Source organism: Catharus ustulatus, chromosome 24 (assembly GCF_009819885.2).
Source record: "Catharus ustulatus isolate bCatUst1 chromosome 24, bCatUst1.pri.v2, whole genome shotgun sequence".
Taxonomy (NCBI): domain Eukaryota; kingdom Metazoa; phylum Chordata; class Aves; order Passeriformes; family Turdidae; genus Catharus; species Catharus ustulatus.
In genome coordinates, this window is record NC_046244.1 from 1,293,274 (window position 1) to 1,314,807 (window position 21,534).

The following is a 21,534-nucleotide window of genomic DNA, read 5'->3' on the forward strand; positions in this document are numbered from 1 at the left end:
ATTATTTGCTGGCCAAATCAGTATTTGTCCCAAAAAGGAGTTGACTGTGCAATCAGCATGAGCTGGGGTAAGTTATATGTCACAGCATTTAGAAGAGTTCACCCTGTCATTCTGCTGTTGAAGAGGCAGGGGAAATGCTGGCCACAGAGCTGAACAGCTGATCCTTACTTCTGCAAAAAGTACAGACTGCAAGAGCTCATTGCCAGGCAGCAAACCCCAAGTCTCCCTAAATCTTTACCCTCCCAGCTAATTAAGTTAAAAAATCCAGCTCAAAAAGAACCCTGAACTGCAGCTATACAAGGGAGAGGTGTGAGAAAAGCTGCAAGAAGGGAGAGATTCTGATGAGAATTGAAATACCCATGGAGCTGCCAGGTGTGGCAGCACAGGAATACCTGGTGAGAAGATCAAGGACCTGCTGCTTCCTGCTGGGGATGGTGGCCAGGGCCTCCACGATGGTGCAGGCAGCCTGCCTTGCAGCCTGGGTGGCAGGAGTGAACAGCACCTGGGGCAGGGGCAGGAAAAGTCAGGTCAGACTGACAGATGACCTTGTGCCAACTCACAAGAAAGGACAACATTGAGGCTGTTGGGTGACCTGGTGGCAGCATGTTCTCCTAACACTTGGTTGTGTGACAATTCCTGCTCTGCTCAGCACAAAGTGTTTAGAGAGTGCATGGTGTGGGTGACCTGCTAGTCCACACACACAGGAAGCAAAGCTTTGGTGCAGGACCCTCAGAAGTGCAGCTCATTAGGCAGGCAGGAACACCATGGCAATCAAAGGTTCAGAGTTTAAGGACTCCCAGACCCCCAGACAAACATTTGATGCAGCATTTCTAAGGGAATACAGCTGCAAACCTGCCTTGTGAGGGAGGCAGTGAGTCCCAGCCTCCCCAAACAGCCCTGCAGAGGAACTGCAGCAAACCTCCCACACTGTGTGACTGAACCCTGCCCCAGGGCCCTCCCCACCTTTACCTGTCGCAGCCAATTGTTGTGTCCCAGCTTGAGATCCAGAGGACAAGTTCTCTTCCCACGGCGACTCATGAACTGCTTCCACTTCCAGATGTATTTTTCTGACAAGTAGAGCTGGTGAAGCTCAGCTTTGCTGGGAGTTTTCCCGTTGGCATCTGCACCTGCAATATTGAGCAGAGACCAAGAGAACTGTCAGCAGTCACGAAATGCAAACTGCCCGAGTATTTTTGTCTTCTTACTGGAACTCGCAAAACTCCAGCTGGGAAGCTGAGAGCTTCCCATCTCCTTCTGCTGCCATTTTCACTCCTGTGTGGAGCTATGCTGAATTCCAAGCCTCATGCAAGTTCCAGAGCCTCTCTCAAGGAATTCCATCAGCTCTCCAGCTGGCTGGTATCAATTTAAATAAGCAGCAAGTTTCATTTTTTACAGTTTCTCTTTGGGCACAGAGCCTTTTCTGCTTAGGGTTTGAGGCACACAGCCTGGAAAAGTCAGTGCTAAGGACTAAATGTGAGGATGGTATCAGATGTCATGGGGCAGAAGCCAACAAAACCCCACAGAAGCAGATCCTTATTAAACCTGGGGACACAGGACACACATGTTCCTGCACAGAACTGCACCAGGTCACACGTACAGGGGTTACCTCTGGCAGGGAGGCACTTCTTCCAAGCTTCATATGATGCTTTGGGGTCCCTCTTGAGCCACAGCTGAGCCTGTGCATGGATTTCATTGCTGTATGGCTTCACAGTGGTGAGAGCGTCCATGGGCACATCCTAACAAATTAAAAAGCTCTGTGACTCTTCAGAAAGCCACAGTCTGCTCCCAAAGAGCAGCTCCTGAGGTGAATCACTGGGGCTGGGCCATGAAGAAGCAAATGCAGCTCTTGGACAGCAGCAGGGTAATACAGTGTCTGTTAATGGTGAACTAAGAGAGCTATTCCAGTTCCTACTGAAATATCAGTAAACTCATCTCTGACATCCATCTGTGATTATCAGGCAGATCAAAGCAGAAAAATACCTTCTCTCCTGCAAATCTAATCCTAAAATAAAATCAATAGCAGACAATCAATATATTCTAATAAGAACTGTAGCTCTGTATTTTAAAATCTGAGTCAGAAGCACTAGATTCTATCAAATCTAGGTACTTGATTCTACAGAGTTGCTGAAAGCACCAAAAGCCTGCCCAAAATAACCAAACTGTAGCTTTGAAGTTGCTCTTTCCCCAAGCCTCAGATCTGAGGGGAAAAGAGCAAACCCTGAGCAATTGTTGTCAAAGTCACCAAAACCCAGTGAAAAATAGGAAGTAGTAATGTGTAATTTGCCATGTGTACAGACCAGAGTCACAGGGTTTGTGCTTCCCTAGGAACAGTGACCAGGAAAAGCAAGTCTGGCTTCCTCACAAACTAATTCCTCACTGAGATCAGCGTGCCAGACTTCAATCAGCAAATTCTCAATATTTTGCTCAGCCTCTAAGGCAGTACCTTGTTTTTCTTGCTAGTTGGAGCAGGAGGCTTGATGAGCTTCTGAAGGATGCGCAGGCACATGAGGGTGATGTTTTCAACAACCACCGGAGTCTTGATGTTCACTGCCATGAGGAAGAGGCTGAGAGCTGCAAGCAGACAGGGATATTCATTATCCTGGGAGAGCTGTAGACAGCACACAGCTCTGGACAGCACCCAGAGTGGGTTTAGAGGTGGAAATCCCCCTGTATTGGCTGGGCTGGGCACAGCAGTGAGCGAAGCTCTGGCCAGGATCAGGACTCACCGCAGCGCAGGCGCAGCTCCCAGCAGCTGTCCTCCTTGGAGATGGAGTCTGTCAGCAGCAGCATCTCGTACTGGAGGCTGCTTGCCTGCAACACAGAGTGCTCCAGCTCTTGGGGCTGCCCCACTCCCTTCTGTTCTCATCTTTAATACACTCATGTTCAAACACATGGATCAAAGTTACAGTAATTTCACGATTATAAGCCGCACTGAGTATAAACCACATTTCCGGATATCAGCAACTTTTCATTCTCTGTCCATACACAAGCCGCACCTGATTATAAGCCACACGTTACAATACAGAGTGTGATAAAAGGTATCTGTTCTATCACCATCTGTTGAGGGTGGGGGCAGTGATCCTGATCTCCATGGGAGATATTCTACTAATGGGCCATCCATTGAAACCAGGCAGGGCATTGTTCTTTATCTTTTCACAACCCATCCTTCCTCCAGCCAGTCATTTTCTGCTCATGGCCATTGAGTCCCACTGTGGCACTGATAAAATTACTGCATCCCATTGGGAGTTGCTCCAGCCAGGGGGAAGAGCCCAACATTTCTTACCAAGATAAAAACAGAGCTTTTGGGACACTAAGGGAGCCCTTTCTGCACTGGACTCCAGAGGAAAACCGGATTTCTCCACATCACCACTGGAGCTCTGGAGGGAAACTGCACCTTGTACAGGAGCACTGCTCCAACTGAGCCACATCTGTCACTGCAGGAGGATGCAGCCACCATGGAATGGGACTGCTGCTAACACCCTGCCTGACTGACGGGTGTCAGGTTGTACTCTGTGTCAGGGTTTGGGGTTTGTTCTTTGTAGTGCTGTATTTCTATTTTAATTTCCATAGAAAAGAACTGTTATTCCTAATTCCCATATCTTTGCCTGAGAGCCCCTTGATTTCAAAATTATAATAATTTGGAGGGAGGGTGTTTACATTCTCCATTTCAAAGAGAAGTTCCTGCCTTTCTCAGCAGACACCTGTCCTCCAAACTAAAACAGCAACTTTTCCTTCTTTGTCCATATATAAGCCACACCTGATTATAAGCTGCACTTCGGGTTCGGACCAAAATTTTAGTCAAAATGGTGCGGCTTGTAATCGTGAAATTGCTGTAATTTAATCCCTTGGGGTGACTGGTAGTTGGTGACTGACTTAACTTAATCCCAAGCACACTTGGGGTGACTGGTAACCTGTTGGAGAGGTACAAGCAAAGCCAAGACAGGGAACTGCCTGAGGAAACTTATGCATGTACCTGTACACAAAATTTTGTGCTGTACTCTGACATTTACGTCATTTCCTACTGAGGTTCAATTTTTTTCTCACAGACCATAAAGAGAAGATGCAATGATTAGAATAAACCAGTAGCACAAAGGGGGCAGAACAAAGGAACAGGAAAACACTGGAGTCTCTCACCAAGTCTGGATTTGCCCAGTGTCCCTTCAGAGCCGCAGAAACCTTGCCAATAATTAAGTCATTCATTTGCTGTGTGGCCTCTGGATTGTCCCTGATTGCAAGAGGAAAAAGATAACACTGTTATGATCTGCTTGTAAATGCCAAAAGCTCCTGGGATTTCAGCTCAGCTGAAGGTTACAATTTGCTGGTGAATGACCCAGCCATGGCAGGGGGTGGGACTGGGTGGTCTCTCAGGTCCTTTACAACTCAGACCATTTTGTGATTCTAAGGTAACTCCCCCTATGAGGCTTTCCCTTCCTGAGGGGGCTTTCCTGATGCCTTTTGGGGCTACCTAACAACAGAACCAGACAAAACTAAGGGAATAAAAAGCACTTGTATTGATTGAAGGTACATTATTCAGGTACATTTTGGGCAGAAAAAGCCCCCCCAGGGGCTACACCCAAAAATGGACCACGGGTCACAGGTTTTCACACTTTCATAAGTTTGGTTCATTTGCATATTGGGGGTTAATCCTCCAATTATAGCTTCAGGTAATGAAGCTGTTTAGCTTTTAGCTATTAAATGAAGTCATCTACCCCAGGTTTGCTCCCCCACAACTCCCTTTTGTTTCCATTTCCAAGCAGTGAGGTGTCCTTGATTCCCAGCCCAGAGAGGAATTGTTGTGTGTGCCCAAAGTGGGAATGCAGCAGCTGCCACTGTGTGTGGAGTTAGAGTTACACACTGCAGAACTGCAGGGTTACAAACATATGAGAATAGCCAAGCTGGACTCCTGAGGAGCAGCTCTCACCTGGTCAGGAGGCACATGAGCTACTGCAGCACTGCAGGGTTACAAACACATGAAAACAGCCAAGCTGAAGTCCTGAGGAGCAGCTCTCACCTGGTCAGGAGGCACATGAGCTGCCGCACCTCCTCGCGCATGGCGGCCGCGCCCCGCCGCAGGTTGTAGTCAAAGAGCTCCCGGATGAGCCCCTGGGCCACCAGGATGTGCCGGATGGCGCCGTTGGTGGCCAGGGCCCTGAGCAGGGTGATGCAGTGCTCGGTGACAGCCGAGGCACAGCCATAGCACTTGGTGGAGGAGGTGTGGCCGCAGCCCAGCACGGACAGGGCTCGGTACTGGCTGGCTGTGAACGTGGGCAGCGCCGAGCTCCGTGATGACTTGGTGGCTGCCTCACGCTGCTGCAGGTCGTACTCCAGCAGCTCCTTCCGAGAGGCAAACACTTTCTGGGAACACAGAGCAGGAATGGTGAGCCTGCACATTATGCCAGTCTCACTCAGAGAGTGAGACTCACACTTGCTGTGTATTTTGTGGAGAAATGTTTTTAACCAAGTGTTTCCAAATTTGAAATCCTCCATTGTTGGAAAAGATAAGGGTTTGACAGGAAGGTCTCACAGATATGGATGTGTAACAGAAAGATCTTTGAATGTAGAAGCTGAAGAAGGAATAGAAATGATAGCAAGTTTTGATATAGAAGAAAAGAATTGCTGAGCCAGTTTGACAGAGAAGGCAGAGAACAAGTGAGTTGGAGGGGGCTCTTAGAACCCTGATCAAAGGATCAATTCACCTCAAACCAAAGATCTTTTTACCAAACAAAAAAAGATTTTTACAGGCAAATAAAAATGCCATATTGCAAGTAGAAAGAAAGATCTCAAAATTTTCAAACTTTTTTTGTGAGAAAACTGAAAACCAAGTTCTAGCTTAAACTGTAATGCACTAACTTTTTGTGATTGGAAAATTGTAATATGAATATGGTAATGTTAGTAGAAATAATAGGCTACAGGTAAAAGTATTGGTTGGTTGTCATGTTTTAAGATGCTCTGCAATGAAAAGTAGATAATGCATTGTAAGCAGAACTAGAGTGGCTTCAGACAAACCCACAGCTGGGGCTGAAGAGGCTGTGGGCTGTGCTCTTGTCACCCAGCACCCCTGAACTGCTCTATTATCTGGATACAATAAACAGCATTTAAAGAGCCAGTCTGGAGTCCTGCACCCCTCATTTGGGCTCTTACACTTATACCGAGAGGAATGAGGGATTTGTCTTTACAAACAAGCTGTGGGTCTGCTGGTAGATAAAACCAGCACTGAGAGATAAAAGAAACAATGGGAAGGATTCCAGTGATTGATTAATGGAAAAAAGATATTTGCCTTTACAAACAAACTGCAGGTTTGCTGATAAATGAAATTGGATATTGAAAGATGAAAGAAGTAATGAGGAAAACCCATGAATTCCATAAAAAATAAAAATTAAAAGGGAGGGTTATAGGTTAGAGGGGAATCTCAGGTATCAGGTGTTCTGGGAAGTCTGTGCCTCTCAAGTACCCCAGCCAATGGGGAAAGAGAGAGGGAAATTGGGATAAAAATGAGGTTGAGTCCTCCAAAAGTTTGAGAAATCCCAGGGGAATGCCCCATGGCCTCTCCCTTTATTCAAATAAAGTAAAAGGACTCCTCTGTCTCCTTTTTGGACATAAACTTCTGGTGTTTGTGGATTAATTTTCCTGACAATTGCAACAGCAGACTTGGGAAATCCATGAGAAATCTCAGCCTAACTCCCAGTTATCCTCCCTGCTGTTTACACTACATGCAATGTAACACTGGAAATGTGACAAATCCATAGTATTAATTACTATTAATACTGGCAGAGTAAGTCAGAGTAATTTATCCTTTATAGAAACCGCTAAATATATTTAATATGCTTAAATATCACAACCAAAAGGACATTCATGATGTAGCAGGTTTTTCAGTGTTTGTGTGACTTGTTGAACACAAATAAATACATTTAATTTATAAAATGCTTCTGTAGGTCACCTTTTAGACTGGTGTGTTTTCAAACACTTGGATACATGCAAAAATTTAATTCTCTTTAATTAACCATCTGTTCAGTCTCCTGCTCCTCATGATGTAGCTGCTGAGAAAACCAGTTTCACAAGCTAGCTGAAATTTTAGTAATTAATACATAGCTTTTAGAAATCATTACTACTTCCCTGAAAATACAGAAGGTCACAAATCACAGACCTCCTGTTGTTAATGATATCATTAAATGAAGAATGGCATCATTTTGGGGTTTTTCCCTAATAAACACCTGACCCAAATCCAAACCAAAGCACATCGTACCTGGATGATTTTTGAGAGTTCATCGAAGGAGTTCTTGCAGTCCCCACAGTACTCCTGGGCTAACTGCAGGATGTACCTGTTCACACTGGCTGAGGTAGAACTGATCCCTCCACTGCTGCCCGACTCATCCTGCAGCAGGGGAAAGCAAAGAACAATCCCAAATGGAGGCTCCACACAAAAACACCAACTGCAGAGCAGCACCTGGGGCAAGGGCTGCCTTGAGCAGAGTCAAGGCCAGCGTGTCCCCAGCCTGGAGGTCTGTGCAGGCTCCACCTGGCCCTCCTCACCTGGGGTTTTTCAGGGGCTGCCTCGTTCACTTTGCACAGGAGGTTCTCCAGCTGCGGTCGGTGTCCCATCAGCTGGTGATACACCCTGTCAGCCTTGTCCAGCAGAGTGTTGATGTTTGTCACTGCCTGTGAAGGGAGAAGGAAAGGCAACTCTTATTTCATATTCAGAACTGCAGCCACCAAGTGTGGGAATACAACTGGAGAGCAGAACTGCTAGTACTGCTCAGCTTGTCACAACTGACATGGATCTGTTAGCCGTAGTAGGCCCAAGCCTTGGCAGGAGTGAGTAGGCCCAAGCCTTGGCAGGAGTGAGTAGGCCCAAGCCTTGGCAGGAGTGAGTAGGCCCAAGCTTTGGCAGGAGTGAGTAGGCCCAAGCTTTGGCAGGAGTGAGTAGGCCCAAGCTTTGGCAGGAGTGAGTAGGCCCAAGCCTTGGCAGGAGTGAGTAGGCCCAAGCTTTGGCAGGAGTGAGTAGGCTCAAACCATGGCAGGAGTGAGTAGGTCCAAGCCACGGCAGAAACAAGCAGGATTTTGGAGAAGGAATGTAAGAGATAAGAAGGTGCTTGGTACAGAGTGCTTAGCCTGCAGTTTCTATGGGGATTTATGGGAAATATTGTATCTACCTGGCTATCTTAAATGAGGCCTAAATTGAGCAATGCTATCTAGTTACAACTAAGCAATATACCTTAGTTACACGAATATTATTGGTGCGCTATTTTTAGTAACAACAGAAAAAGTATATAAACTTTGCTTTGTGGATAAATAAACGGCTTCATGGCTCCTTGCAAATCATGAAGACCCCGTCCCTTCTTTTACACCGCTGTCAACCAAGCTCCAAGTCTTTTTTTTTTTTGCCTTTGGGGGGACCACTAAATGGTGACTCTACAGCCTGGTTCTGCCCTGAGAAGCACTCTGGTGACCACTGAGCACACCCTGTGACACTGCACTGTGCACACCGATCCCCTGGGACAGGACACAGTGCAGAGGGTTCTTCATTCACTAGTAGGGCTCCTCAGGTGAGATGGGAAGCAAACAGAACAACCCAAATCCATCCCCTTCTACAGCAAGGCAAAGAGATGCAGCCAGTTTATACATGAGGCACCAAATGATGTCTTTTGTCTGGTGGAGCAAGACACAAATCCAGAATGCATCAGAAGCCTTGAAGGAGCACTGATTTTGACAGGGGATGGAGCCCTGCTGTCCCCACAAGAGGGCATGGGTCCCTGCTGTCCCCACACTGGCCCAGAGCACCATTATCTCCTCCTGCCCCTGCTGCCAGCCTCACCTTCTTGCGATCCTCCTCGTTCTCGATGGGGTCCACGGCGCAGCAGGGCTTGGCGTAGAGCATGAAGTCGAAGCGGGCGTATTTACAGAAACCACAGGCATTGCACAGGAAGGGATCCTTCTCATCGTAATTGATGGACCTGAAAGGCAAGGCAGCAGCTCCAAACCTATAGCTCAAGGCAATTGAGGCAATGAAACAACCTGAACGGACTCAGGTATAAGAGGTGGGTGACTTAAAACACCTCAGTGACCAGACTACCCTGGGGAAGGGAAATACTTGAGAATCAAAACCTACAGATCAGGCAACAAGAAAATTCCTTACAGCAGTGCCACATTCTGGCTGGAAAAAGCAGGAACAAAAATTGTTCCTAACAATTCTACTCTAACGACAGTACAGTAAATTCACGAATACAAGCCGCACTGACTATAAGCCTAAGCCGCATCGCCGGGTGTTGGCAACATTTTGTTCTTTGTCCACACACAAGCCGCAGCTGATTTTAAGCCGCTCTGTCGTTCGCGAGGACCCGCGTGCAACAAAGTTGCCAAATAGTAACAGAATCGCGGATCGCGGGGTTTACTGGTTTGGGCTGCGAGGGCTCGGGGTTGCCGACAGGGCCAAGTGGCCCAGCTCGGCGCTGCCGCTCGGCAGGGCCGCTCGGGGCCGGCCACCGCTGGGCTCGCTCACCCTGGTCTGGCACTGCCCCGTGGTGGCAGGAGGGGCACAGAGCCCGCCAGCACCTGTGGTGGTGGTGGGAGGCAGGGGCGGAGCCACCCTGCTCCCGCGGTGGCAGGTGGGGACGGGAGCCCCCACCTCCCCCCGAGCTACGGGGCCAGCAGGAGGGAGCTGGCCCCGCCTCTCCCCCCCCCACCCCATGCTGCCGGCACTGAGCCGGCTCCACCCGCCACACAACACAGTAACCAATTTGTAACAATCGTGTAAATGCCGGGTTTTACTGGCAAGTGCTCGACTTGGCCGTTTCCACTGACTCGGTTTGCACTTCCGGGGTTGGAAATGTCAGAAAATTATTCACATATTAGCCGCTCCTGAGTGTAAGCCGCATTTCCGGTGTGGGAACAAAATTTTGGTCAAAACGCTGCGGCTTGTAATCGTGAAATTACTGTAGTTCCCAGTAGAAAGTCAGGCTGGAGCACTGTGTCCTTTAGGAGAACACAGATAAAGGAACTGTTCTGGTTTGTAGGGTCTGGGCTTTGCAGTGGGACTGACTGCAGCATTTCTTATCCCCACTGTAGACCAGGGTAGCAGACAGAACTGATTTATAGCTCCCAGAACTCCAGAAGGGATGTGGAGACCTTTCCACGAACCAGCAATCACCAGGAAAGAGCCTGCTAAACACCTCGAATCCCAGGAGAATTAGAGAGGAATACAGGACAACAATAGGGGAAAGAGATATCAGATAAGGAGACAAAAGTGACAAAAGAGAAGGATTTCTAAGGCTGTAGTGGAAGTGTGAATAGCACACAGTAAATTACCCCTGAGCCTGCTCTGAATGAGGCAGCACAACAAAAGCCATGAATAGAACTGTGTGTCCAGCCCCAGCCAGGGATCCTGGGGGAAGCCCTGCAATCCCACAGCTGAACTCCAGCTCCAGCCCAGGCAGGCCAAAAATAACCTGCCCCAGGGAATTCTGTGGTGTGAACTTCCAGGGCTTGATGTGAAACTTCAGCTCGCTGAGAACTGTGCTCCCAGGCTCCCTTTGTTAGGCTGCATTACATTAAATCCCTGTAAGCCTGTTTTATACTTCCCCACTAATTTGATTGTGTGCTTGCATTAACCAGAATGGGGGATTTACATGGCAGGGGGTGTGGGGCACCCAGGAGGGCTCTGGGGGACACACACCTGTGCTTGTGGTACTGCTGCATGTTCTGGGGACACACAGTGACACTCTGGGGACACACATAGACATGCACTTGTGGCACTGGCAGATGTTCTGGGGACACTGGACACACACACACAGACTCTGGACACACACAGTGACACTGGTGACAGACACACAGACCTGCACTTGTGGCACTGGTAGATGTTCTGGGGACACACACAGTGACTCTAGAGACACACACAGTGACACAGGTGACACAGACCTGCACTTGTGGCATTGGTACATGTTCTGGGGACACTGGACACACACACAGTGACACTGGTGACACTGGACACACACACACAATGACACTGCACACACACACAGTGACACTGGTGACACTGGGGACACACAGACCTGCACTTGTGGCACTGGTACATGTTCTGGGGACACTGGACACACACACAGTGACACTGGTGACACTGGACACACACACACACACAGTGATACTGGACACACATACACAGTGACTCTGGACACACACACAGTGACACAGGTGACACACACAGTGACACAGGTGACATAGACCTGCACTTGTGGCACTGGCAGACGTTCTGGACACACACACAGGTGACACACACAGTGACACAGTGACACACACCTGCACTTGTGGCACTGGTAGACGTTCTGGACACACACCTGCACTTATGGCACTGGTAGACATTCTGAACACACACACAGTGACACAGGTGACACACACCTGCACTTGTGGCACTGGTAGACGTTCTGCACACACACACAGTGACACAGGTGACACACAGTGACACACACCTGCACTTGTGGCACTGGTAGACGTTCTGCACACACACACAGTGACACACAGGTGACACAGTGACACACACCTGCACTTGTGGCACTGGTAGACGTTCTGGACACACACACACAGTGACACAGGTGACACACAGTGACACACACCTGCACTTGTGGCACTGGTAGACGTTCTCTCCGCAGTTGCCGCACACGCCGGGGTTGGCGGGCACCGAGGCGCTGCAGCGCGGGCACTGCAGGGTCTCTGTGGATGCCTGGTAGTTCTCGTAGAAGTCGGCAAACTCGATCATCAGGTTGGAGGCCACGATGGGCAGGGGCAGATCGATCTTCACCTCTGTCTGCCCCGGGGTCAGCTGCACCTTCTTGGCCTTGTGCCAGCGTGCTGGCCTGGAGGGACAGAAGGGGAAGAAATGGAAAAAAAGGAAGGGAAGAAAAGGCAAGAAAGGAAAGGAAGGTTCTCCAGAGGGAAGTTCCCTCCCCACCCACGTGTGAGGAGAAGCCAAATGCAACCGTCTCAGCTCCAAATCTCCTTTAACTGGGATGAATGGAGAGCAGTTCTAGGATTCGTTTCCTTAGCTTCTGTATTGACATGATATGTAGCCAGAAATACATTTTAAGCCTTTATCCTCTTCATAGAGAGAGACTGTTTGGGATTAAAGAGCTGTTGATGCCTCATGGAAAAACTTTAATTCTACAGACATTTTCTAGGGATTTTCACCTCCATTTTTTTATTAGGAAGGACATTTGCATGAAAACAGGATATTTATTTCTTAAAGATCTCATCTGCTCCCACTGCTTATTCTCAACCTGAAGTCAGAATCCTCTCTTTGTGACATCATAATCCTCTCCACAGCAGCCACTTGTGATGTCACAGAGGATTAAGACTTCAAATAAGCAATAAGCGGCGGGCACAGATTAATCCCTAAGCCAGAGAGATCTGATTCTGGTGAGAACATCTCAAGAAGTAAGAAGGGGAAGCACATAAGCAGGACTGGCTCCAGACTGAGCAGTGTGTTGAAAAGGAGCCATTTCTGGTAGGTAAAGCAGAGCTCAGAGTGAGACCATCCAACTTCTAATTTTAATTCTACTCTGTGGCTTCAAACAAACAATGTTAATGCTTTCAGCATTCCTGGACATGCTGCAAAGTCCAAATCCCTTTTGGAGTCAAACTACCCATGAAGTGCTCTCAGTATTACTACTGGTTCCCACACAATTAAGTCAGGTGCTTAAAAGCGAGCTTAGACAAAGTTGGAATCCACACATTTTATAGACATTTTTCAAGGTTCAGAGAAAATCTGGATCTTTGCTTCAACAACTGTAGGGGATTCAGAACAACCCCATTCAATGTGGGCTGAGAGTTATGAGTAGTAAGGAGGAACCTTGGGGTAAAACAAGAAGCCAAGGGAACAAATCAAATTCAGAGACGGCACAGGAAACTTGATGGACATACTTGTTCTTCAGCTCCACAATGGCCTGCACAGTCCTGTTGTTGTAGTAGAGGTTGATGGTTCGCACCATCTTGGTTCTCTTCAGGTCTCCAATCTTCACTGTCACCTTGCTGATGGTGTGGCTGCCAATGAGCTTCACCACCTGCTGCGTGGTCGTGTAGCGCGTGTCCACTTTGATGGATGACAGCTTGATGTACTGGGGAGACAAAGCAGGGACACACTGCCTGTTTGAGGGCACCCCAAAACCTCAGGGACCCAGAAAACCATTCCTGTGATGGTTTGGGATCCCTGATGTACTGGGGACACAAAGCAGGGACACACTGCCTGTCTGAGGGCACCCCAAAACCTCAGGGATACAGGAAACCACACCTGTGATGGGTTGGGATCCCTGATGTACTGGGGAGACAAAGCAGGGACACACTGCCTGTCTGAGGGCACCCCAAAACCTCAGGGACACAGAAAACCATTCCTGTAATGGTTCAGGATCCCTGATGTACTACAGAGACAAAGCAGGGACACACTGCCTGTCTGAGGGCACCCCAAAACTCAGGGACACAGGAAACCACACCTGTGATGGTTCAGGATCCCTGATGTACTACAGAGACAAAGCAGGGACACTGCCTGTCTGAGGGCACCCCAAAACCTCAGGGACACAGGAAACCACACCTGTGATGATTCAGGATCCCTGATGTACTGCAGGGACACACTGTCTGTCTGAGGGCACCCCAAAATCTCAGCGACAATAATTTCTGTAATGGTTTGTGATCCCTGATGTACTGCAGAGACAAAGCAGGGACACACTGCCTGTCTGAGGGCACCCCAAAACCTCAGGGAGAGATGACAACACACCTATAATGGGTTGGGATCCCCAGCACTGGAAAGGATTTAATAACAGCAGTTACTGCTGTCATGCAGAGCAGCTGGAGCTGTGCCAGGGGAGGGTCAGGCACAGATCAGGGAAGGTTCTTCCCCAGAGGTGCTGGCACTGCCCAGGCTCCCCAGGGAATGGGCACTGAGACTGCCAGAGCTCCAGGAGGGTTTGGACACCACTCCCAGGGATGCCCAGGGTGGGACTGTTGGGATGTCCTGTGCAGAGCCAGGGGTTGGATTTGATCCTTGTGGGCCCTTTCCACCTCAGGATGTTCCATGACTGTGATTCCAGGGTTACTTACACAGAAGGGCACCTCGGGGTTGTTGCAGACAAGGCAAGGATCACTCTCCAGGTAGTAGCCATCGAATTCCACAAGCCCAGACAATGTGCTGGAATGAGGGAACAACACTGACACGTGGACCTGGGCATTTGCTGCTTTAAACCCAGGCCATTCAACCAGAATCATTTTGATTTCCCCCACTTCCAATGTGTAACAGAACTGTTACAATATAAATCACATTGGAAATAACAGCTTTTAAATAAGCAGCATTGTAATTGTAATTATCAATGGCCAAGGTGGGACCAGGAACACAACATTTAAAACCACAAATTTCTATTCTCCAGTTGGGCCTAAGATTTTATAACATTTGCTGACAGTGCAAGCAGAAGAGCTCAAGCCAAGCTGTGCTGGTAGGGTACAGTGTCAGGTTTCCATGTGGCAGAAAGGATTCTGCTGCTGTCCCAAACCCAGCAGGTGCAGAACCTCAGCAGGGCCCATCCCAGCAGCAGAGCTGGGCACTCCCTCAGGGATGGAGCTCAGCTGGAAAGCCCTACAGTGACATGGATCAAAGGCAGAGGTGACTCACTTGTAAATGTTGGAGTTGGGGTGGTTGGTGAGAATGTGGTTTTGAGTCCGGAGGATCTCCACGGCCTTTTGGGAATATTCCTTCAGCTGAAATACAACCAGAACACAGTCTTCAAAACAGTGCTTTTACTGCTACACAGACACAGATATCCCTCATCTCGAGGTCCCCAAGGAGAGGTACACACCACACCCACATAATTTATGTGTTTAAATCATTACCCAGAACTGTAATTGATCCTGGAATTTGAGATTTACACAGTGAGTGTTGTTTGTCAGTCAATCCCTGCAAATGCCTGCCACGATTTGTATGGCATTCCCCACTCTTTAAACAGACTCATGCAAGTATCGATGGGTCTAAATTATTTGTTCTCAATTCTACAGATCACCTAAAAGAGGCCACCACTTCCTTTGTTCAAAAATCATGGCTACAAAAGATTTCTAGGAGCTGCAACATCAAGAATCTATAAACTGGAGCTGCCAGATCCACAAAAGCCTCCAGTGGGAATGAAGTATTTTTCCCAATAAATTAAAAACTCACCAGCACAATTTCACCCCCAAAACAATAAAACAGAATCCCACACTTCCAAATTTTTTAAGGATCCTGCTTTTTTTAACATTAAAGTTCTTAGGAAGATGAAAAATTTTCACCAGAATGTCTTCTGATAGAAAATCTGTCCCAGCTGTATTCTAAATGAGCACCTGGGATGTTCCCTTCTGGGATGTCACTGTACCTTTTTCTCTGTCTGCTGTGTTTTCAGGGAGAAGTATCCCAGGAGATCTACAAACTGGGCAGCCTTTCTTCCATAGGCTGGGAGTTCTGGCCAGATGGACCACATGAGATCCAGCAGTAACTCCTGCTGGGACTTGTTGGAGTTCCTGTTGAGTGGATTACACACAATCAGGGTCCTGAACATGGCTCAGATCTTGTGCAGAAGGAGAACACAAGCTCCAGTCCACCAAACTGGGAAACCATCTTGCAGAGTTCACAGAGCTAAATCCCACCAGCCCTTGAAGCCAGCTGTTTTCCAGCACACCAAAACAAAAGTAGCTGTCCTGCAACAACTGAACAGAGCTCTGAAGGAGTCCAGCCCCCTAAAGTGCTCCTTTCCTCACACAACTCCCAACTTTTCACAGTGTGAGTCTGGCTCTGCCTCAGAAATTCACTTTGCCCACAAACACCTGCTCCTGGTCATGACAAGAGTCAGACTTTGCAGACAGAAATAAAAATGCTCCTTGCAGATGACAAGTGAGATTGATCATGGCTAAGTCACAACTTCTACCTCCAGCCCCAGTGGGGGCAGTTCCAGAGGGGGCCAGCACCTGCAGGCTGCAGCATCCTTCAGAGAGAGGCTCTGGCCCTGCCCCAGCCCCAGGCTCACCTGTAGATGTGCAGGGCCAGGCAGTGGGCCTGCCACCTCACTGAGGACGAGTTGGATTCCAGCAGGAAGCAGCGCAGGAACTGGATGAGGGTCTCCTTGTCAGCAAACTTGTTCAGTTGGTTCACCAGGGCCGTACACAGCTGGTCCTCCTGACTGCCTGAACCCTCACCTAGGGACACAGGGAAGGCTTTAGGGAGAAGATAAATGCAGCACCTCACAAACAGGCCACTGTCCTATTTCAAAGAGTCAGGATAATGTTTCAGGTAACAAGAAAGTTTAACATTCCTGTTTTTTTCAAAAAAATAACCCAGTTATATTTTTTATATCTCCTGACTAACAGGGGAAAAAAACTGCAGGAAAACCTGCCAGTGAGGACGTGAGAAATGTGCTACATATCCTGATAAAAAGAAAAGGATTGACCATGAGGCAATGAAAAGACTCACAGGGAACCATCTGATGGTGAAAGCCAAAGCGGTTCCTTGAAGAAAAGCCAAGAGAGAATTTATGCCCGTGACTTTTACAGGGAAGCTTAATTACTTTCCCAGGACTGTGGATACTCATTAAGCAGCAGCCCTGGCTCCAGCAGAGCTTCCAAGGCAGCCAGAGGAAACAAGTCTGAACACAATCACTGCAGAGCACAGCTAACTGGGTGTGCATCCCCAGGATTTGTTTTAATCCTCATGAGCATTTCAGCCTCCTACAACCCAGGACAGGCAAGTTAAGTGGAAGCTGCTTCATCACTAGATTAGGTAACATCATTAGACAACCCACTCAAGGCAATAAACACAGTGGTTTGGGATGTCCTCAGCACGTGATTTCAGCCCAACTCTCAGGACACACTGCTTCACCTCAGTCCCATCTACACATGGGAAAATTGTTCCTCTCTCCTGATTGTGGCTTTAGGTGCTCTTGTTACGAGCCATGACCCTTTCCCAGCAGATTTATCTGGGATTTATCATCCAGTTCTTTCTAAACAGAGTAAGAAAGGCTGTGAGGAGCAGAGTTGCTCCCTGAAACCACAGGACAAGGCTCAGCTGCCTCTCACCCTCTCTCTCCTTCTCCTTTTCTTCCTTCTTGCTCTTTTTGGTGGAGGATTTGCTCTGCGCTGCCGCCTGCCCGGAGCCTGATGCTGCAGGAGCAGAGGTGGAAGAGGTGCTCGAAGCTCCAGAGGATGAAGCCACAGACAGCACTTTGCTGCCACACAGAGCACAAGACAGCAGCTGCAGGAGAACTGGGGATACTCCTTCGTCTACCAGGAAGCTGACTTGGAGCAGGAAATAGAGAACCGCTGTGGAGGAAAGGGGAAAATGTTTGAATCACACAGTCATGGAATATCCTGAGCTGGAAAAGGCCACAGGGATTGAATCCAACCCTGGGCCTGCACAGACACCCCAACAATCCCACCCTGTGCATCCCTGGGAGCACTGTCCAAACCCTCCTGGAGCTCTGGCAGCCTCGGGGCTGTGCCCATTCCCTGGGGAGCCTGGGCAGTGCCCAGCACCCTCTGGGGGAAGAACCTTTTCCTGATATCCAACCTAAACCTCCCTGACACAGCTCCATGCCACTAAAGCCTGAATTAAAAACCCACCCAACCTAAACCAGAAGCACTTACACACAAGAACCAAACACCCAGAACTGTCTTGTCCCTGCACCACAGAAGCCCAACACTGGTGTACACCAGGTACAGTGGCTCATCCCAAATTACCCTCTGGGACAATGGCAGCACAAGCAGGAGAACACAGATCTCCTGTTCCTCCAAGTTATCCATTACATCATATTTTGCTCTTCAGCCAAGGAGCAGATGCAATTAGGGCACTGGGATAATTAGTACTGGAAACAGTTCAGTCCTATCAAAACCCTCAGCTGTGTCTCCCCTTCTGTGCTGGAGCTTCCCCATCCAAGATCCCAACCTTGACACCACTGCTCCCCCAAACCCTGCAGAGACAGAACTCACAGTCATCCTTGATGCAGAATTTCTGCCAGTTCACTGTCCTCTGCGTGGCAATCTCTGCACAAGCCTTCAAATGTTCCATCTGCAGGCACAAAGGGATGGGATCAAACAGTACATCAGCATCCCTGGCACACCAATGTCACTCCAAGGCCCTTTCCTGCTCCTTCCCTTACCAGGGAGATGAGGGTGTCGTACTGCAGGGCAGAGCCTGAGCTGGCTGTCACCACACTGGCCCTCAGGAAGATGCCCTGCTCCTCCAGCAGCTTTTTGATGCCCCTCACGTGCGAGTCCAGGGTGTGCAGGTCCCGCAGCTGCCGGTACTTGTCCTTGGAGCCGCAGATGAACAGCAGCAGCTTGCGCACCTGGCGGCGCACGAATGGCGTCTGCTGGATCATCAGGTACTGCAGAGACAAGCCAGGGCAGCGTGAGCTCACCAGGGTCACAGGGAACAGCAAAAATGAGTGTTTTCTTCCAAAAACCAAACAGATGGGAAATGTGTTCACCCAGCTTTAAGCCCCAGGAAAAAGAAACACTGCACAGCAACACTGCAGCACTCACTGGAAACATCCCTTGTCATCTCCAACCTCAAATAAACACCTAACCAAGGCTAATTAAGAAATCCTCATACTTGTGTAAATGTAAGATAACTTGTTATGTAAAGTAGGAAGCAAACTGAGAAGACAAACTCAAAATATCTCCCTGATTTCTTTTTTAAGCCCAAGTACCAACAGCTGAGCATGCTGATACATTTTTCCATCTCACAGTAGGTTTTCTCTCTAAGTTTTGTGGCAGCAACCATTCAATTCCAAGAAATAACAGTAACCTCAATTTCCTGTATATTTTCCTATGGATTCCTGTTCAACAGCAACACACAAAGCCAAGAGCTCACCTTCTTACAAGGAGATTAAAAATACAAGATGGAGCTGAGATCAGCTTGGCAAAAGCTCATCCCTCCCATGAAAGAAATCACTATTGGAGTTTTCTTGTGGAAATCTGCAGGTGTATCATGTTCCTGCTTACCTCAGACAAAAAGTAGAACCAGGAGTGATCAAAGATGGGTGGGGGGATGCGGGAGTTTGTGTCTGCAATCTTCTTGATCTGGTAGGGCAGGCGCAGCACCATCTCTGTCAGGAGCTGAGTGTAGGCCTCAAAAACATCTGCAGCATGACCCTGGCAGCAAGAGAAACCCCTCAGGCTCTGAGCACACCCAGTGGGGTGTCACGATGAATGACAGGATGTTTTTGCTGATTTTTTTAAAAACAAGGGATTTCTTCCCCTCTGCAGCTCAAAGAATGTTCCCAAATGATGAATAAAAACCTGCACAAGGCCTTGAACTGGATGGCAGCTGTGAAGATGCACTAAGCTAGTCTGGAGGAATAAAGCAGTTCAACTTAAGAACTTTCAGCTTAGGAGACATTCTTACATTTAATCAGACTTTTTGCACTGCATCTGTACAGACACCAAACCATGGCATAATGGCACCACGTTGGGAATTACAGTAATTTCACGATTATAAGCCGCACTGAGTATAAACCGCACTTCGGGTGCCAGCAACTTTTCATTCTTTGTCCATACACAAGCCACACCTGATTATAAGCTGCACATTACACTACAGAGTGTGATCAAAGGTATCTATTCTATCACCATCTGTTCAGGGTGGGGGCAGTGATCCTGATCTCCACGGGAGATATTCTGCTAATGGGCCATCCATTGAAACCAGGCAGGGCATTGTTCTTTATCTTTCCACAACCCATCCTTCCTCCAGCCAGTCATTTTCTGCTCATGGCCATTGAGTCCCACTGTGGGACTGATAAAATTACTGCATCCCATTGGGAGTTGCTCCAGCCAGGGGGAAGAGCCCAACATTTCTCACCAAGATAAAAACAGAGGGTTTGGGACACTAAGGGAGCCCCTTTCTCCACTGGACTCCAGAGGAAAACCGGATTTCTCCACATCACCACTGGAGCTCCGGAGGGAAACTGCACCTTGTACAGGAGCACTGCTCCAACTGAGCCACATCTGTCACTGCAGGAGGATGCAGCCACCATGGAATGGGACTGCTGCCAACACCCTGCCTGACAGGGTGTCAGGCTGTACTCTGACTGTGTCAGGGTTTGGGGTTTGTTTCTTTGTAGTGCTGTATTTCTATTTTAATTTCCGTAGTAAAGAACTGTTATTCCTAATTCCCATATCTTTGCCTGAGAGCCCCTTGATTTCAAAATTGTAATAATTTGGAGGGAGGGGGTTTACATTCTCCATTTCAAAGAGAAGTTCCTGCCTTTCTCAGCAGACACCTGTCCTCCAGACTAAAACAGCAACTTTTTGTTCTTTGTCCATATATAAGCCACACCTGATTATAAGCCGCACTTTGGGTTCAGACCAAAATTTTAGTCAAAATGGTGCGGCTTGTAATCGTGAAATTACTGTACTGTGGAAATTCCCATCCACCATTCTACTTCCTTGGCACACTAAATTCAGGAATTCTGCCTGTCAAGCACAGGGAGTCACAGCCTGGAGCAGCTTCCCTTCAGGATTGATTAACAATTGCTCCAAGAACAGTGAGAGCAGCTCCACACAACTCCTGGGTTAGGAGTGCACCACAGAATGGGGAGTTGCGCTACCCTGTGAGAACTCAGAGCATTCCCACTTGTACCTTTGTACTAGAAGATGGATTTTGGTTGCTTTTCTAAGAACACTTTTTGTGCAGGGCTGTGTGCCTCCTCTGAGGTGAGGCTCTGCACAGCTCCCAGCACAGGGCAGCACTCACCTTCACATACTGGCGGAGGAAGAAGGGGCTCATGTCAGGAGGAGAGGAGGTGGTGTGAGGCTTCAGGAGCTGGCTGGTGGCCACAGGCTCCTCGTCGTTCTGCTGGCTCTTCCAGTACTCCAGCAGGGACTTGAGCACGTGCAGACAGTAATCAACAGCACCAGAGCTCAGCAGGGCAGCTGCTGTGGCACTGGAGATCAGGGAGGAAGCCTGGAACAGAGGGAAGGAGCTGGATCAAGAACACACCTGGGAACCTGCAGTGGGGAGAGCTGGGGCAGCCCTGAGCACCTGCTGACAATGTGGGCAAGAGAGCAGGTTTGAATGAAACTTTGCAGGCAGCTTTTAAGTTTGGGGTTTGTTTGAGGTTGGTTTTTTTTTTTTGTGTTTATGAAAAGCAACTCAAACATTTACAGAGACTCTTTTGAACAAGTGCTTAGTAAAGGAAAACAAATAAAATCTCCTCTTAAGTCTAATCTCCCCTCGACACATGTGCCAGAGGCCACTCTGCTGTGGATTAGACGACTAGGGCTTTTTTCCCTTCCTTTTTTTTTTTCTTTTTTAAATTTTTTTAAAGTTGGGATTTCTATTTGTTTATCTGGGATTTGGCCAGCTGGGCGTGAATCCTGGTAGAGAAAGAGTCCCTGTTGCAGCTGCCGCTCACACGCTCTGCTCCACCCAGGTATTGCTCCACCTGCATTCTGCCAGAGAGGAGCTTTGATTTCTGTGGGTAGCTCAAGTGAGTAACAAAGGCTGGAGAAAAAGCTACTGTAAATAAAACTATTAAAGCAGCCCTGTAA

The 21,534-nt window shown here is 48.3% G+C and overlaps 1 protein-coding gene across 2 annotated transcripts in view; it reads right to left on the bottom strand.

Annotated features, from left to right (window-relative positions):
• The window catches only part of UBR4 (ubiquitin protein ligase E3 component n-recognin 4), a 92,052-nt gene that overhangs the window by 23,181 nt on the left and 47,337 nt on the right, over nucleotides 1-21,534 (bottom strand). The window contains exons 64-84 of one of the 2 annotated variants that reach the window (XM_033079314.1): nucleotides 20,738-20,947; nucleotides 18,991-19,140; nucleotides 18,144-18,371; nucleotides 17,974-18,052; nucleotides 17,065-17,307; nucleotides 16,020-16,188; nucleotides 15,372-15,516; nucleotides 14,642-14,727; nucleotides 14,077-14,164; nucleotides 12,907-13,100; nucleotides 11,604-11,843; nucleotides 8,813-8,951; nucleotides 7,531-7,656; nucleotides 7,244-7,372; nucleotides 5,012-5,355; nucleotides 4,135-4,225; nucleotides 2,727-2,811; nucleotides 2,444-2,571; nucleotides 1,598-1,736; nucleotides 970-1,127; nucleotides 393-502 (exon numbers count right to left, since the gene is read on the bottom strand). In XM_033079314.1, the coding sequence (XP_032935205.1) occupies nucleotides 393-502; nucleotides 970-1,127; nucleotides 1,598-1,736; nucleotides 2,444-2,571; nucleotides 2,727-2,811; nucleotides 4,135-4,225; nucleotides 5,012-5,355; nucleotides 7,244-7,372; nucleotides 7,531-7,656; nucleotides 8,813-8,951; nucleotides 11,604-11,843; nucleotides 12,907-13,100; nucleotides 14,077-14,164; nucleotides 14,642-14,727; nucleotides 15,372-15,516; nucleotides 16,020-16,188; nucleotides 17,065-17,307; nucleotides 17,974-18,052; nucleotides 18,144-18,371; nucleotides 18,991-19,140; nucleotides 20,738-20,947 (3,281 nt within the window). The remainder of the gene's footprint in view (nucleotides 1-392; nucleotides 503-969; nucleotides 1,128-1,597; nucleotides 1,737-2,443; nucleotides 2,572-2,726; nucleotides 2,812-4,134; nucleotides 4,226-5,011; nucleotides 5,356-7,243; nucleotides 7,373-7,530; nucleotides 7,657-8,812; nucleotides 8,952-11,603; nucleotides 11,844-12,906; nucleotides 13,101-14,076; nucleotides 14,165-14,641; nucleotides 14,728-15,371; nucleotides 15,517-16,019; nucleotides 16,189-17,064; nucleotides 17,308-17,973; nucleotides 18,053-18,143; nucleotides 18,372-18,990; nucleotides 19,141-20,737; nucleotides 20,948-21,534) is intronic. The other variant, XM_033079313.1, reaches the window with a different exon arrangement.